Raw genomic sequence first — 16187 nt, forward strand, 5'->3', positions numbered from 1 at the left:
TGCAGAAGCTTATCGAAACAATGCCACAGCGAATGCGTGCCGTAATCAAAGCTAAAGGCGGTCCAACGAAATATTAGAGTGTATGACCTTTTTTTTTGGTGGTGACTTTTTTTTGGCCAGGCAGTGTATATGGGCCCAATGATGCAGAAGATCCAGGTAATTTCATATCGTGATAATCAACCTTTTTTGGCTTCATGCGCCTCTGAGCAGCTTTTATAGGAGTTAACAGGGCCCCACCTCTAACCCTGTATCCAGTTCTCTTTATACATCCATTGGTGGGATCCTGCTCATTTCTATGAAAGCTGCTCAGTGGCACAAGAAGCCAAGAATTTGACTTCCCAGGTATAAAATTACCCAGCTCTTCCGCATCGTTGGGCCCATAGTGCAAGCACACTGCAGACTTTCACGACAGAGCAGCTAACTTTTGGTTCAGCATTCCGTCAATCTGAATTGTGTGTCTCTTGTAGAATTTCCAAATGTTATCAAAACGAATGGATCAAATCCTGATAGTGAAACAATCCACTTCATGGTAACTGTGATTAACAAACGTCTCTTTCTTAATGTACATCCATGGGGAAATTGGGCCAAAGGACATCACATGACAACCCTCGACATTGTAATTCCACTAATTAGCAAAGCAAAATTCGCTTCCAAACCTGGTCTCTTCCTTGGGGCTTGGAAATAGGCATAGCTAACTAGCTACCAAGTTGTAGTTTTAAGAGTGGTTAGATTTAACTTTCCATACAGATTTTCAGGGACAGAGCCCTCAGTGTCCCTCTGGAACTCTCTCCCAGCAGAAATTCATCTTTTGAAAAACTGAAAACCAACCTGTTCACCACGGCCTGAGGACTCAGTTAATCCTGTTATCTTCAGCAAACACTGCTGCCACTATTTTTTGTTTGTGTGTCCTTTGTTTCTGCCATCTTACACTTAAAACATCCTTTGGTACCTTGAGAGGTGCTTTAATAATCCAAGCTATTATTATTTCGTCTTCTTTTTCTCCTCATTCTCATTTCAGCAAATGTGAGTGTTATCGATCTGATCATCTAACGTAACTATTCTTTTAATTTCACATTATACAATGAGATCTAATTCCACTCACCTTTTTCAGGTCTTTGAGTCGGTTATACTCGTCTGCCACACCCTGAAAATGGAAATACAAAATCATCTCACTGGGTTGTGCTGACTTTATAATATATAAACAACATAAAATAATTCAGGGATTGTAATTGTTTCAATTCATCTTCACTGCTTTGTGTTCCTGTGGCCGACCCACAGACTCACACTGAGGCTGACCTGAGCTGTTAGATATAATTAAAAGGCTCAGCTCTGACTGCACACTCTCCTGGCAGCCGGCCCTGAATTTTTCCATTCTGCGCTCCACCCTTCTGTTGTTTTCTACCTGGTACTTCATGGAGTCCTCGTCCAACATGTCCAGCTCTCGGCTCAGCTTGTGCATCTGGTCACTGATGTCATCCATTTCGGCGCAGAGGCTCTTATAGCGGGCAAGATCGGAGTCAAACTCCTTCTTGTACTGCCGGCGCTGCTCATCTGAAGTTATCTCTGGGTACAGCCTGAGGTGGGATATTAACATGAAGACATGAAATTGTTATTAAATTTAAATTATTACTGAGGCAGTGGCAGAAAGAGAGGGGAATGAGTGTTCTTTATCGTAACCAGTATTAAATTAAAATAATTATTACAGTTGGCCAACTTGCCTCAAAGACAGCAGTGATGCAGGACAGTATTTGTAGTGTTGCAGCATTTTCTTCTCAAATAATATGATTCTCTGTGATACTCTTTCAAGGCAGCGCACACCAGAGGGAAGTAAGGCATCAGCTCAGTCTTCAGTACTTTAATTTGCGTCTTTGAATTTAGCATTTTAATAATAATATTTTAATTTACTAATAATAATCTGTTATCTTACAGAGAGGAAAAGAATCTGAACACTCATTGAAATAAAAAAAGTCTTTCAGTTGGATCACAGTAACTAAAATTATTAATATAAAAGTGTCATAGCAACCTTAACTTTTAGCTTGGGGCGACTGTGATACTACGACAATCTTTTTTTCTCTACATTTATTTTTAAAACTTAAAAATGGCTAGCACCCCTTTAGGGAGTGTTAGTTACTAATAATAGGGGAGGGGGTGGTGCAAAATGGAGGAGGCATGTGAAATAATTTTTTAAGCACTGGAGAGGGACTTGTGATTTTTTATTTTGGCTTCAGGGAGGGACACAAACCTTTATGAAATTGTGTTTTGTATGTCTTTTAAATACCCTCTGAACCAACAAACCTGCCAGTGAGGTTGAAAGACATGTTTTCAATAGAAAAAATGCCGAACATACAGCATTTATCAAAACCAGAAACTGTAAATACAGAAATTATGGTTGGATTTTTAACTTTCCGACAGTCTTTAAACACATCATGTGCGACAAATCCCACGACAAAATAGTGATGTTCCATCTAAATCACTTTATTCTATCTAATCAAGTAAGTGTTGAATGCATGAATCAGATCTTGTAAAATGAACAAACAAACAAACAAACATTGTATTCTGTGCTCCTGTGTGCATGACAACAGTGAAAAAAACAAGGCTTTTTTTAACTCCAGGATTTTGTTTTTCCAACTTTTAACTTTCAGTCATCAAAGGGTAAGTTTTTAAAATCTAATAATGTCTGCCATACCAAATTATTTATATTTTTCTGGCTGCTGCTGTCACTGTTGTGTGTTAAGCTATGGTTTATTTGGTAAAAAGCTTATCAGACAGTTCTGTGTGTAAATTGTGTTGATTTTGTGTGGTAGGATAAATGTAGTCAATAAACTATTAAATCAATAAATGAAAAAAAAAGACTCAGTGTGCATAAAATGTAAATACACAAACACACAAATAAAAAGTGGACTCACAAATATCTGTTTGAAAGTTGTGAACATTAAGAAATTTATATTTACATATGCTTTTCACATATTTGTAAATTAAATAAATGTATTCAAAGACATTTTTTATTTGTGGCATTTGTTTGTGTATTTGCAGCTGCATTTTAAATATGCTAAATATATTTGTGAGTTTACAAATCTTTTGTGCATTTGTGGAAAGTGTTTTATGTGTACGCATTAACACACAGATTGTTGATCTGTTCACACAAATAATACTGAGACAAATCTATGTCCAGCTTGTGTGATGAAGCGATATGTATGAAGAATTAAATTTGTTTAAGTAATGACTCTAACTCTCTCGGTGCTGTACATTTGGCGTGAATATAAAACAAATATGGTTATTTATGGCGGAGGGATGATCATACATTTACTCAGTCACTCAGGGAGGCTCAAGAAAAAATATTTGTAGCTCCAGGGAGGGTCATGATTAAAAACCCAGCCACTCCCCTCCTCTGATAAACAACAAACAGTCCCTTAGTTTGTCTTAATGCTTTATGTTCCAAAAAAAAAAAAAAAAAGGCACTTTGACTGCCCCTGCGTAGTGTGTGCTGTACACATAAACGTGTCTCGACTCAGATGACAAACACACTAAGACTGCAGTGCTAATTGGCAGCAGAGCAGCGGCCCACCTGTAGAGGTAATTCGTGTGGTCCCGGTCCAGCTCATTGCCGGTGTCTCCGGTGGTGTAACCGGTTTCATATGGGGACTCCATCATCTCCGGAGCAGACGGCCTGGGCTCTGGGTCCTTCCTCTGTTCCTTCTTCGCGTGATAAGGAGCAGGTTTCCTGATGCTGACGGTCTCATCTGAGGAGCTGCTGGAGCAAACTGTGACTCTGCTGTTCTGGCTCAGAGGCTCCGCAGCCCGACGGTTACTGTTGTCGGCAGAGAAACTACAGAAAAGCAAGACACACATCAGATGATTGATTGTGCTTGAATGCCTACTTTAAGTGTGTCTGAAAATATTATATGCAGCTATGGAGTGGAAATTAAGAAAACATCTTGATGATCCTCTCTAAATAATGAGCTGTAGGCCACATACAGCTGATTACTTATTAAATTAAGAAGCGTTTTACTGAACTGAAGCATATTCCAGGCAGAATAAGGACAGAGAGTCGGTGTATACTTCTTTTCCACAAAAGATGTGTGGTGTATTGTTTCAAATGACATTTTGTATGAATAAGTTTGAATTCAGCCACAAAAAACATTTATGCATCTCACACACGTTAGCATGAAACAAACAATACAGAAGTAATCTGGCTCCTCGGTTCTGAGCAATATGGAGGGTTTTTTGTTACATGTTTCTCAGCTGCACTTGATTCAATAACTAGGCAGTAGAGTCACCAGAAGAAATGTTGGCATTGTAAGTTTCTGCAAACTACAAATATTGTTCGTTTCATATGCATCATCGTTTCTAAAGTGATGAATTACATGAGCTACCAAACTGCAGACCACTGTTCGACACCTACAAACAACAAAACCAGCTGTGTTTTAGTGAGTCATAGCTGCGTTTCCAGCAGGTTTTTAGCTACCAGATGTGGCTGCTTTTCAATGACCAGTCGCTGCTTCTCCTGCCAACATAGTGCCACCAAAACCAGGTATTTGAAGCAGAAACATTGTCTTTTCCTAAACATAACCACACGTTAACCTCAGTGTTGTTGAAACTGGAGCGTATCCGTGGTTTTCAGAAATGTGCAATGCCAACATTTATTCCGGTGATTGGGTTGACTCAGGTGTGATAGAACAAGTGACGACAATGTCAACCATAAAAGAAGAAGATGGAACACATGCAGAACATTTCCTTAAAATTGCAACAACCTTAACTATTGTGGAAACAATGTAATCAGTCTAATCAGACCAAGACAGTAAATTATCAATCACCCAGTAATGTGGTTTTGGTCAATTGCTCCTCTTTTGCAGGATAAAACAGTACACCATTACATATTAGTTAGAACTGAGAACTAAGAAAGACCAAAATCAGAAAAAGGATCATCATAATTGACTAATTGCTGCATGTGTTTCTTTTTTATTATTATTATCTAATAACTGTCAGGAGAGCAGCCAAACGTTAGGCATCAATCACTGTCGTCACAGAAACTAAGGTGTCTACATTTTAAAGGAACAGTGTGTAAGATTCAGAAGGGTTAAGTGGCATTTACCGGTGAGGACTGTGGATTGCAACAGCTGAAACTTCTCTGTTAGGATTGTGAGATTTCCTCCGCTTAAAAACACGGACCCAGTGTTTCAAGTTACAAATCTGTTTCTTCTCCCCTGTGTGGCAGGTTGCAGACAGTTGCTAGCCCAATGTGTGCTCACCTTCTTTCTCCGTTAACTTAAGATTTCAGATTACGTTATTGTCATTGTACAAACAAATAACGAAATTCAGGTGCACTCGAGGGCCAGGCTCATATATGTAAGTAAGTAATAAATAGTAATGTCTAATAAATAAATAAATGCCTCCATTCCACTCACATTCTACGCAACTGTAGATACACTTAATACACTCATTGCCAACTTATGCAGTTAAAATAGGAACCAAAAAAAAAGTGCTCATGCATATTATTGCACATAAAAAAGTTACTGTACAATAGGAAAAAACTATAATGTGTTTCAGTGGGTTTGCTTCAGTTCCAGAAGATCCTGACGTTTAGGAACAAACAGACCCAGTGATTTAACAGGATAAAAACACTGAACAGAACAGTTTCACACAATTTTCTTTTTTTTTTTTTTTTTAAATAAAGTGTTTTTTTTGATGCTCTTGTTGCAGAGGGATTGCCAACTACGGTGGCGGAGGCAAAGACATAAATAGCCCTATCTAGAGCCAGTGTTTGGTTTGTCCGTTCTGGGCTACTGTAGAAACATGGCGGTGAAACATGGTCATCTTTGTACACGAGGACCCACTCCCTGTGTTGATATAAGTGGCTCATTCTAAAGTAACGAAAACTAAAGGAAACACTTATTATATTCCGTTTCTACCAATATATCCACCGAAATCCAACACACTTGATTTTTAAGGTTCAGGACTGAAACATGTTTTCCTGTTTTTTGAGCACTGTGTGTCTCAGGCTCATCAGCTGCCACCATCACTCACCTGTTGCCTTTATAATGTCCTTCACTGTGGATGCTGACTGTTCTGTTGCCGTAGGAGACCACACTGTTCTCTGCCCTCAGGTCAGGTGCTGCTCTCTCTGATACAACAACAGTTGGTGCCTGCTGGGTGCTGCGCACATCTCCAACATGGTTCACCTAAGACCATAACAGGAGACTGGGATCAGAAACTTTTAATATTCAACCACAGTGCAGATCATTTGATTCTGTTCTTGTGGACACAGAAGACAGAAAATACACATTATGTACTTTTCTGACACTTAATGCCATATTAACATCATGATACATATGAGAAAGTCCTCAGGAGGAGTCAGTCATTTTGTATGCTGGAAAGAAAAACATTTTCTGCACTAAACCTGTCACATAAGCAGCGGAGTGCAGAACTGGAGAGCTCTCTGCAGTGCACAGCACACTGCGTTCAGATGAGAGCGGCTGTGTCACTGCCAGACATGCATGCACGTAGCCAGACAGATACAAGGACGAACACACACAGTAGCCTTGGCCACAGTCTGACACCCTGCAGTAAAATGAAAAGAGAGCAGAAGTCCCTTCCCCCCTGATCAGTGTCTCACCTCCAATCCTTTCTTTCAACAACCATCAGAACCAATTAATTGGAAGGAAACACACAAAAACAATTTTCTGAACTGTGTCTGACATGAAACGCGTGTTACCGGTGGAGGTGTGTGTGTGAGTGTGTGTGTGTCACCATGAGCACGCTCAGAGAGGTTGAGACCGGAGTGAAATCAGTGGAACAAACATTTCTGCTGTTCCATCTCTCTGAACTATCTGGTAAACATGCAGCAGAGCACCAAGGCTATTTTCTATTGCAGGAAAGAAACGAGCTCAACATGCTTATCAAACAGAACATTAAACACCTACAGCAACACACAGCAACATTACAAACCTTTATAGCCACAGACGTGGGGGAAAAAGCATTACAAAAAACATGCCTGCTCATAAGAACATGTCCTCAAATGATACCAAACACTAAAACTGCATTGTCTCCTGTAATCTACTGTTCTACTGTATAATGCATCATTAATGACTCCTAGTCTTTGACCTATTTCTGGATCGGAGGGTATCCAGTGAGCTGGTGTCTGGAAAAAGCAGCCTGTGAAACAGATCTCATGAATGTGGAGTTGGAGGAAAGAAACAAACTCCCAGAAAGCTGCAGGGAATCTGATACACTGCAGCAAGAAGCTGTTTTGTGCAATTCAAGTGTTTTTAGGTCCAGTCAGTGTTTGTGACACTTTCTGCTGAAGACAAATCCAAAGACCTGCGACAAGGAAATTTGGAAGTGCTCTAAAGATGGCAAGAGGGATTTCAGTGTCTCGTTTCATTGCAAATTAGTGTACTGATTATTTTCTGGATTAACCCATCTGTGCCCGCAACTAAAATTTTAAATTTTAATTTTTCCTTTGGTATTTGGAAATCTTCTCTGGACTTGCCTAAGCACAAAAACCACTTTGTTATGGTTGGGGAAAGATCATATTTAGGCTCAAAATACACCGGGCACAATCCCTGCAGGAAAATCAGCGATGTCTGTGATAAAAGAACTGCTTTTTGTGCTACTATCCTGAGTGGAAAATCAGCAAGGTCTGTGTAAAAAAAGTTTTTGTGCAGATAACTTGAAAGGAAAAACAGCAATGTCTCGAATTAAAAAACAACTGCTTTTGTGTCTTTAAAGCCGCTGGAAAAACAGCAATGACTCTAAATCGCAACCACTTTTGTTAGTTATTACTCTTTAATAGTGGTCTGCAGCTTGGCAGGTCATCCACCACCCCCTCCACCTTCAGGTGACAAAGTCAGCTCATATACTACGTCATTTTATAGACTACGAAACCTGCAAATGTAAATGTGGTTTGAAGAAACATCTGCTTACATTTTCTTCTGGTGATTGGGCAGGTCAGAAACTACAAGGAGCACAATGAAGTACTGGATATCAATGAACTCTCGAACAAGGTGAATATCGATTCTCTCCACCTTTCACACTTCAAAACTTTCCTGTCATTAGAGGCAAAATAATAATAATAATAATAATAATAATAATAATAATATTCAGAAAAAACAGCAACGCAGTATTAGGATTTTCCCACTTTTTTAAAAAATAAAGACTTTGACAAGTTATAGAGATGTGATTTTTCATGTGATCTAAAAATTTAAAAGTTGTCACACACTGGTGACCAAGGCTACAATACAAGGTGCCACCTGCTACTCAGTTTTTAACACACTCACACTCGGATGGAAGCATCATCTGGAGCAATTTGGGGTTCAGTATCTTGCTCAAGGATACTTCAGCATGCAGACTGGAGGAGCCGGGGATCGAACCGCCGGCCTGGACCACCCGCTCTACGTCTGAGCCACAGCCATAATCTTTGGGTGTAAATGTTATTGTTGTTTACGTCTATAAAATCTATATAATAAGCTGGCACTAGCAACTCAAAAGTATTAACTGATTATCAAAATAGTTGCTGATTAATGTTCAGTTGATCAACCAATGAATTAATCAACTAAATGTTTCAGCTCCAAATATAGTGATGTCTTCAAGTTTAACAAAAAAAAAAAGACAAAGCAACAACAAAAATCTTCACTTTAAAGAATCTGTAAATAGCAATCATTTGTTAAAGGATATTTTTCACTTTTTGCAGGAGGAGCAGCACAGTTGACATTTCATCACATCATGTTTATCCTCTCAGTTCTGTTCTCCTGTTCGACTTGAGCAGGAGGCTCCTCACGACGATGAATATTAATTGTACTGAACTATTCTATATAATTAACATACAATTTTTAAAATATGCAGCGTTAGCTTTTAATTTAGCTATCCTACAATCTTTCCTCTCAATTACTGCCCTTTCCCAGTTCTGTTAAATAAAAATGTAGCACAAAACACGAGGAAATGACTTCTTTGCCAGGAGTCTAATCTGCAGCAGTCCCTTCGCATACTGAATCATTTAGCGCCACCACACTCTGTAGGGATTCACACAGCAACACAGAAGCAACTCAACCCTTTTTATACATTATACATGCCACATACATTATATATGCCTCCCTGCGAGGCAGGCATCTTCACTGCAATACAAGAGTGCCCCAGAATAGGGCCTGCATCTAGATGAAGTGGCTCGCTGCACCCGCTGCACTGATAGGTAGTATGTAGGCCAGGGCCTCACCAGATAAACTGATTGAATGTGCGTCTTCCCTTTCCATAACGAGTCACGGTGGACATGATACATTCATAGTGCACTGCGACTCGAGTACATTAATCACCGCTGAGTACCACATGAGGCTATCACTGTGAAGAACAAACAGCCCAGCTTTCACAGGGCTCCACAGCAGCATGAAAACCTGCTAAATGCTGGTGCACTGACAGTTTGAGACAGAGGCTTTCAACCTGTTGGCAGACTCTGAGCAGTTGCCAGATATTTACAGTATAACAGCATTACAATACTTTCACCATCTTCTGAATATGAAAATATGTAATTCGAACAAACTACCAAAGCTGTCCTTTTTCTATAGCGAAAAGTCATTAATAGTGATTAAAACATGAATAATTTTAAAGAGAACCGATAATGCTTTGCCTTATTTTCTGTCATATCATAACAGTACCGGATTTTCATATTAAACATGGCCAAAGTTTCAAATAATGATGTAGAAGTAATACCTGCGAGCAAAAACCTCAGGCTTCAGACCGCTCTGAATGCTCTGTTTCCAACTGTTTTTTCTATTTTCGAGACAAGCTGACATCAGCTCATGACTGGTTCTCTATATGGTCATCTGCTCAATGCACGCTAATGCAAGTATTTACAATATGTAGCCTACACTGCTACATGTAGCTACATGCCAACGTCAGGGAACCATGTCATTTTAGTTCATGTTACTTTCCAATTTTATATCATATTCCTGCTGGAACATGTCTACTTGAGAAGATTTTGGTTTAAAAGCTTTTGCTGGTGATTTTACTATGATGATACAAAGTGCTGCTTTATTCTGTTGCTATCATTACCTGGCTGCAAGTGCACTGCTACATGTAGCTACATGCTGACAAAAGGGAAACACATAAACTTAGTTCATGTGAATTTCTCCCAGATTTTGGATCACATTCTTGCCTGAACATGTCTGCTTGTGAAGATTTTGGTTTAGAAACTTTAATTTGTGATTTTTAACAGTAGAAAGTGCAGCTATATTCTGATACAGTCATTCCCAGTTACAAGTACACTGCTACATGTAGCTACATTCTACCTGGTTGCTGATGTTGTTAATTTCTCCCCAGTATAGCAACAGATTCCTGCTGGAACACATCTGCTTGTGTTTAGAAGCTTTTATTGGTGTTTTTCACGGCAAAATGTGCCACTATTCTCCATTACAGTCATTCCCCACATTGTTAGTTCACTGCCACATGTAGCTACATGCTAACGTCAGGGAAACATGCAATCTTAGTTCATGTAAATTTTGGATCATATTCCTGCCTGAATATGTCTGGTTATGAAGCTTTTGGTTTAGAAACTTTTCACAGTAGAAAGTGCAACTATACTCTGTTACAATCATTCCAAGCTACAAGTACACTGCTACATGTAGCTACGTGCTAACATCAGGGAAACGTACCTAGTTGCCAGTGTTGTGAATTTCTCCCTGATTTCAGTACAGACTCCTGCCAGAACATGTCTGATTGTGTTTAGAAGCTTTTACCAGTGTTTTTTCATGGCAAAATGTGTTGCTATTCTCCATTACAGTCATTCCCCCACTGCAAGTACACTGCTACGTGTAGCTACATGATAACATCAGGGAAACATGGTATCTTGGTTGCCGGCATTGTCAAATTTACCCTGATTTCGTATCAGATTTCTGCTGAAACATGTGCAGTTGTGTTTAGAAGCAAAACTGCTATTCTCCATTACAGTCATTCCCCACATTACAAGTAGCCTACACTGCTACATGTAGCTATATGTTAATGTCAGGGAAAGGTACCTGCAGATGTTAATTTCTCCCTGATTTCAGTTCAGATTCCTGCTGGAACATGTTTGGTTGTGTTTGGAAGCTTTTACTGGGGGGGTTTCACAGCAAAATGTGTCACTATTCTCCATTACAGTCATTCCCCTGCTACAAGTACACTGCTACATGTAGCTACATGCTAACGTCAGGGAAACATGTAATCTTGGTTGCTGATGTTGTAAAATTTACCCTGATTTCGGATCAGAGTCCTGCTGAAACATGTCAAGTTGTGTTTAGAAGCAAAAGTGCCGCTGCCAATGTTGTTAATTTCTCCCAGATTTCGAAACATATTCCTGCTGGCACAGTGCTGCTATGCTTTGTTATAGTCATTATCTAGCTGTAACGATGGTGCAGAGACACCAAGATATGGAAGACCCTGACACCTTGATCAATCAGAGCAGACTGGGATGTGGAGCTTAAAGACAGAGGGTGAATACAGGTGTTCCAGCACCGATGCTTATAAAAAATGATTTTTGAACATTAAAGCATGTAAACATGCTCAACAATTACCAGTGTTGTCAGTTTTATGGTGGCATCTATGTAGAAGGTTTTTTTTTTTAAATGATGCCACACCTGCCAGTTCCAACAGTACTTTCTCTCACTTTGCTGCACTGCCATAATCTGTCATTTTTACTGCTGCGTCACCATTTAATTTTCCCAAGTGATTTTTGAGCCCCAAATGATCATTTGTGCAGTATCATCCCATAAATGTTGTGCCAGTTTGACAAAGACATCACCTGTGGTTTACAAACTGTTATGTGGTGAGCTACAGTGCATAAACAAAAGCTTATCTAACCCACATCATCACCACAGGCAACAAAAATAAGTGAACTGCCAAATTGCTGCAGGTCTTGTGGGGCCTCTGGTATTTTGGAGTTTCATCCAACCAAACAATGCTAAATACACTTCTGTTTAAATGTGCTTTATTTAACACTTATCTGAAACTATAGTTTTGTTCTTAACTGACGGATAGCAACAAAACTTTTAGGTGTATACTGTACCAGTGGCGTGAGGTAGTTACGACGGGCCCCAGTGCAACTACACTACCTGCATTGTCTATATTTACGGCGCTGTACTGTACTTTTCTAAGGTTTTGGGTCAATTATACAGTGTCAGTACTGAAGTCCTCATTGCCACTGACTGTTTATTAATAAATGTCTGCATGGTTCTGTGTTAAAGAAATACATAAGCATATGTATGACAGTACGATATTGCAACCTTAAATACACTTTACCAGCTTTGCTCCTTTCAGTCTTCCTCAAAATTTACTTTCTTCTGTGTTTAAGGGGGAAATTAGGTCGGCTGAGTCAGTGATCTCTTTTGAGTCCCCTTTAAAAACACACTTTTATCAGAGAGTCTTTTCTGATTTTACATGAGTTTTAATTTCATTTTTATAATCTTTATTTCCTCGCTTTTTATGCACCTAATTGTTTTTCATCTATTTTCTTTTAAACCTGCTTATTTTTTGGCTTGTCAGTTTTATTTTGCTGCCTTGTGAAGCCCCTTTTAAAAGTGCTCTATAAATAAAGATTATTATCATAATAAAGACCACAGTGAGTTACTTTGACTGGTTTCAAATAGTTAACATCCATCCATAAAAGTTGAGTGATCATAACTGTGTGCAGGAAACACATGACTCATAATATCTGTTCAAACAACATGAAACTTGAAACCTCGCGCTTCACCATGAGCTGAATTACTTTGAAAGTGTCTCCTGACTTGTTTCCGTTCACAGGAAATCATATAATGTTGCTTGACGCACATTTTTATTTGGTTTCTGTGCAGCTGTTATCACTCGTCTGGTTAATGATCAGTCAGAGTGAAACCTGGGTGTGCCAAAGATAAACAGACGTGTTCTCCGAGTCAACAGCATCATGAGCGTTAGTGAAACCAAATAGTCACTAGCGACAAATGAGAGACTTGATGATGTGTAAATAAATGGGCTCTGAACTTTAAACTTGCAGGTAACATAAAAAGAACAAACATGAGTGTAAGCTTTTGTTTTGTTATCTGGCTGGAGAAGAATAGAAACAGACGTAAACCACACATCTTTTGTGGAGTTACCGTAACAAGTACTGATTTAGATTACACAAACACAATCCCCATTAACCCTCGAGGAATAAATCAAAACATTACTCACCCAGTCCTGTACATCCTGGCTCTCTGACGACCTGACCAGTGGCTCGTCCCAGTAGATGTTGGCTTTGCCGTGGCGCCAAATCTTGCTGCGGGTCTTGTAGGCGTAGTAGGCAGACAGAGACAGGGCCAACACCACCATCAGACCCAAAACTAATGCAACCGCCTGAGGAAAGACAGTACATCATAGATCAGGATAGAAAAAAAACAGAAGAAACTATTACTAAAATAGAATAATGCCACTAACCTCCTCTGGGTCCATGTAGCAGTAGTGGTACAGGTATTGATTGTACATGGGGAACCCTCCAGGAAAACCGGCCCCAGCGCTGCCACTGAGGCTCGGATTGCCCTGGATGTTCTGACACATCATCAGCATGGGATTGTACAGCATGCTCTGTGAGCTCTGAGACATCGGGTTCACCCCGATCACAAAGATGATGTCGATGATGCCCTTGAAGTCAAAAGAGAAGAACGTTCAATCACAATAATGATTTACATTAAATGTATTCTATTATTTTTTTAATGATGCCACCAATGCAACATATGAAGAGTATTCTCATGACATTACTGTAACACATATGAGATACAAGTTCATGCCCCACTTCACCAGACTGTCTCTTTCCAGAAATCATGACTTGGTTACTCAAGATAATCCACAGACCTTGTTGTGAGCAGTTTCATGTAGGTACTATTTTCTTTCTACCAAACTACACCCACCAACTGTGTTAGTGTGCAGAAGGAAGCGTGCATCTACTCATGGACGAGAGGCTTAGCTCAGTGAAGCTAGGTGAGCTAGCAGTAGATACATGCTTCCTCCTGCGCAGTGATACAGTTGGTGGATGTAATTGGGTAGAAAGAAAATAGTTCCTTCATGAAACCACTCACAACAAGGTCTGTGGATTATCTTGAGTAACCGGGTCTTGATTCTTGGAAAGAGACATTGCTGTTGAGTTTCTCAGATGTATTTTTTTTTTTTGTTTGTGCTTTGAGCACCACAAGCCGAGTGCCATCTAGTTCTTTCCTATCTGAGAGAAGGCAGACATCTCTACAGTTGATATCTCCAACACTCAGCAACTCACTTCTCATTTTGGGGTGAACTGTCCCTAAAAAGCTGTGCTACTCAATCCATTTCCATACATAAACAACAGGTCAAAAACGAAAGGGGTCACTTGTAGTGATGAACCCACAGAGAACTATCACCTTAATCTGTAGTTCCCCTCAGCTATAGGGAGCTATTTAGCATCTTTCAGCTCATTGTTTTGATTTTCCGGTCTGTAACTTTATTGTTCTCACTGTTTTTAATCAACTTTGTTTCCAGACAATAAGCAAGTGTCTGCAAAAAAGCTCCTATAAACCTACTGTACACAACCTGCTCAGCATTAAACAGCAGACAGACACAGTTAACAAACAGCTGGTTAACAGAGTGAAGCATTAAGTAACTGAGAAGCCAAATATTTCCCTCAGGAGCTGGTGGAGACCAAAACAGAGCTAAAAGTTGAGTGATTATTGCATTTACGTTCATCAGATGGCCAGAAATACGACTCCAAGCACATCTTTGTATTTGCTGGATATTTAATGTTCCCACCTACATACCCCTCACCTGACTGCTACATGTTGTTGTTGGGAATTATTAACTGACTGACACATTCACCATTTTGGCGAGACTCACCTGAAGAACAGCTAAGATGATATCACAAATGAACACAGTGAGGTAGAACCTGCATCCCCTCATGATCCGTGACCGTGAGAAACTCCCCACCAGGAAGCCCAGTGACACCAGGAAGTTGATGGCCGCCATTGAAATCATCGCCGCCTTGGCAGACTGCGGCGTCATGTAGGAGCCACCGTAGCCGTAGCTGCCTCCATAATACCCCGACTCCACGCCTGCGACAGCCCCTGTGGCCCCAACACCGTAGCCCCCATACCCAAATCCATTCATATCCCACACCAAGGTCGACGCCACGCAGGCAAAGATGAGGAAACACATGAGTGCTGTGGCTCCTTGGAAGGTTTTCACAAAGCCAGGAGGAGAAAACCAGCGGTAGAAGTGTTGAGGCTTCTCTTCAACGTAGTAGGAGTCTGGAGGGACATTGTAGGTGTAGGGGACATACTGGCTCTGGGGGGAGTGGACACTCCTCGGGGGATAGAAGCTGTGGGAGTTAGTGCTGTAAGGCGGGCTGTACACAGGGGGGCTATCGTAGTACCGAGGCTCATACATGGTTCAGACCATGTTACTGCAATTCCACCTGGAAGAGGAAAATATGATTAGATTAATTAATTCATAATCTTTCTGCTGTCTCTAAAACAGGACATTCCTGCAGATGTATATTGTCACCGTTTCATCTCATATAGTACAAATTAGGTGACTTCATTTGTGGTTCTGATGATGTCATTTGCAATTAAAAACCCTGCCTCTTTCAAATGAACACACTTGTCGCTGGACAGGAAAACCCAGAGCTGACTGAACTTGTCGATATCCTTAGCTTTATGATACTGGTTATCCATATGGCCAGTGATAGGGTTAGTGAAGCTGGATAACGAAAAGATATCCTGGTTAAGTTGAACTGGATTCAAAGTGTAGGCCTTAGGAGAAGACTTAAAATCACCACAAAGACACACAAAGGAACTGTTAAGCTACAAAAAGCAGGCAAAACAACCACAAAGAGGCACAAAACATTAAGAAAAGACAAACTGACCTCAAAGAGACAAGAAACTACCCAAAAAAGACACACAATGACCTTAAAGAGACAAAAAAACCTCAGACAGAAACCAAATGACCGCAAAAACACACAAACTGACCTCAAAGATACCCAGAATAACCTAAGAGAAACATGAAATTACCTCAAAGACACACAAAGCAAATGGAAAAGAAACAACATGACCTAAAAAAAACAACCAAAAAAATACACAAAATGACCACAAAGAGACCCAAAATAACCTCTGAGAAACACAAAACTGCCTTGAAGACACACAAATTAAATGGGGAAAAAACAAAATGCCCTCAAAGAGACAAAACAAACAACC

At 40.0% G+C, this 16187-nt stretch overlaps 1 protein-coding gene across 1 annotated transcript in view; it reads right to left on the bottom strand.

Annotated features, from left to right (window-relative positions):
• ocln1 (occludin1) overlaps positions 1-16187 on the bottom strand; it is a 33955-nt gene that overhangs the window by 3138 nt on the left and 14630 nt on the right. Inside the window, exons 8-14 of the mRNA XM_078172854.1 lie at positions 14833-15386; positions 13411-13614; positions 13168-13329; positions 6025-6179; positions 3566-3826; positions 1403-1574; positions 1103-1144 (exon numbers count right to left, since the gene is read on the bottom strand). Coding sequence (XP_078028980.1) covers positions 1103-1144; positions 1403-1574; positions 3566-3826; positions 6025-6179; positions 13168-13329; positions 13411-13614; positions 14833-15386 — 1550 coding nt within the window. The remainder of the gene's footprint in view (positions 1-1102; positions 1145-1402; positions 1575-3565; positions 3827-6024; positions 6180-13167; positions 13330-13410; positions 13615-14832; positions 15387-16187) is intronic.

Source organism: Epinephelus lanceolatus, chromosome 12 (assembly GCF_041903045.1).
Source record: "Epinephelus lanceolatus isolate andai-2023 chromosome 12, ASM4190304v1, whole genome shotgun sequence".
Taxonomy (NCBI): Eukaryota; Metazoa; Chordata; class Actinopteri; order Perciformes; family Serranidae; genus Epinephelus; species Epinephelus lanceolatus.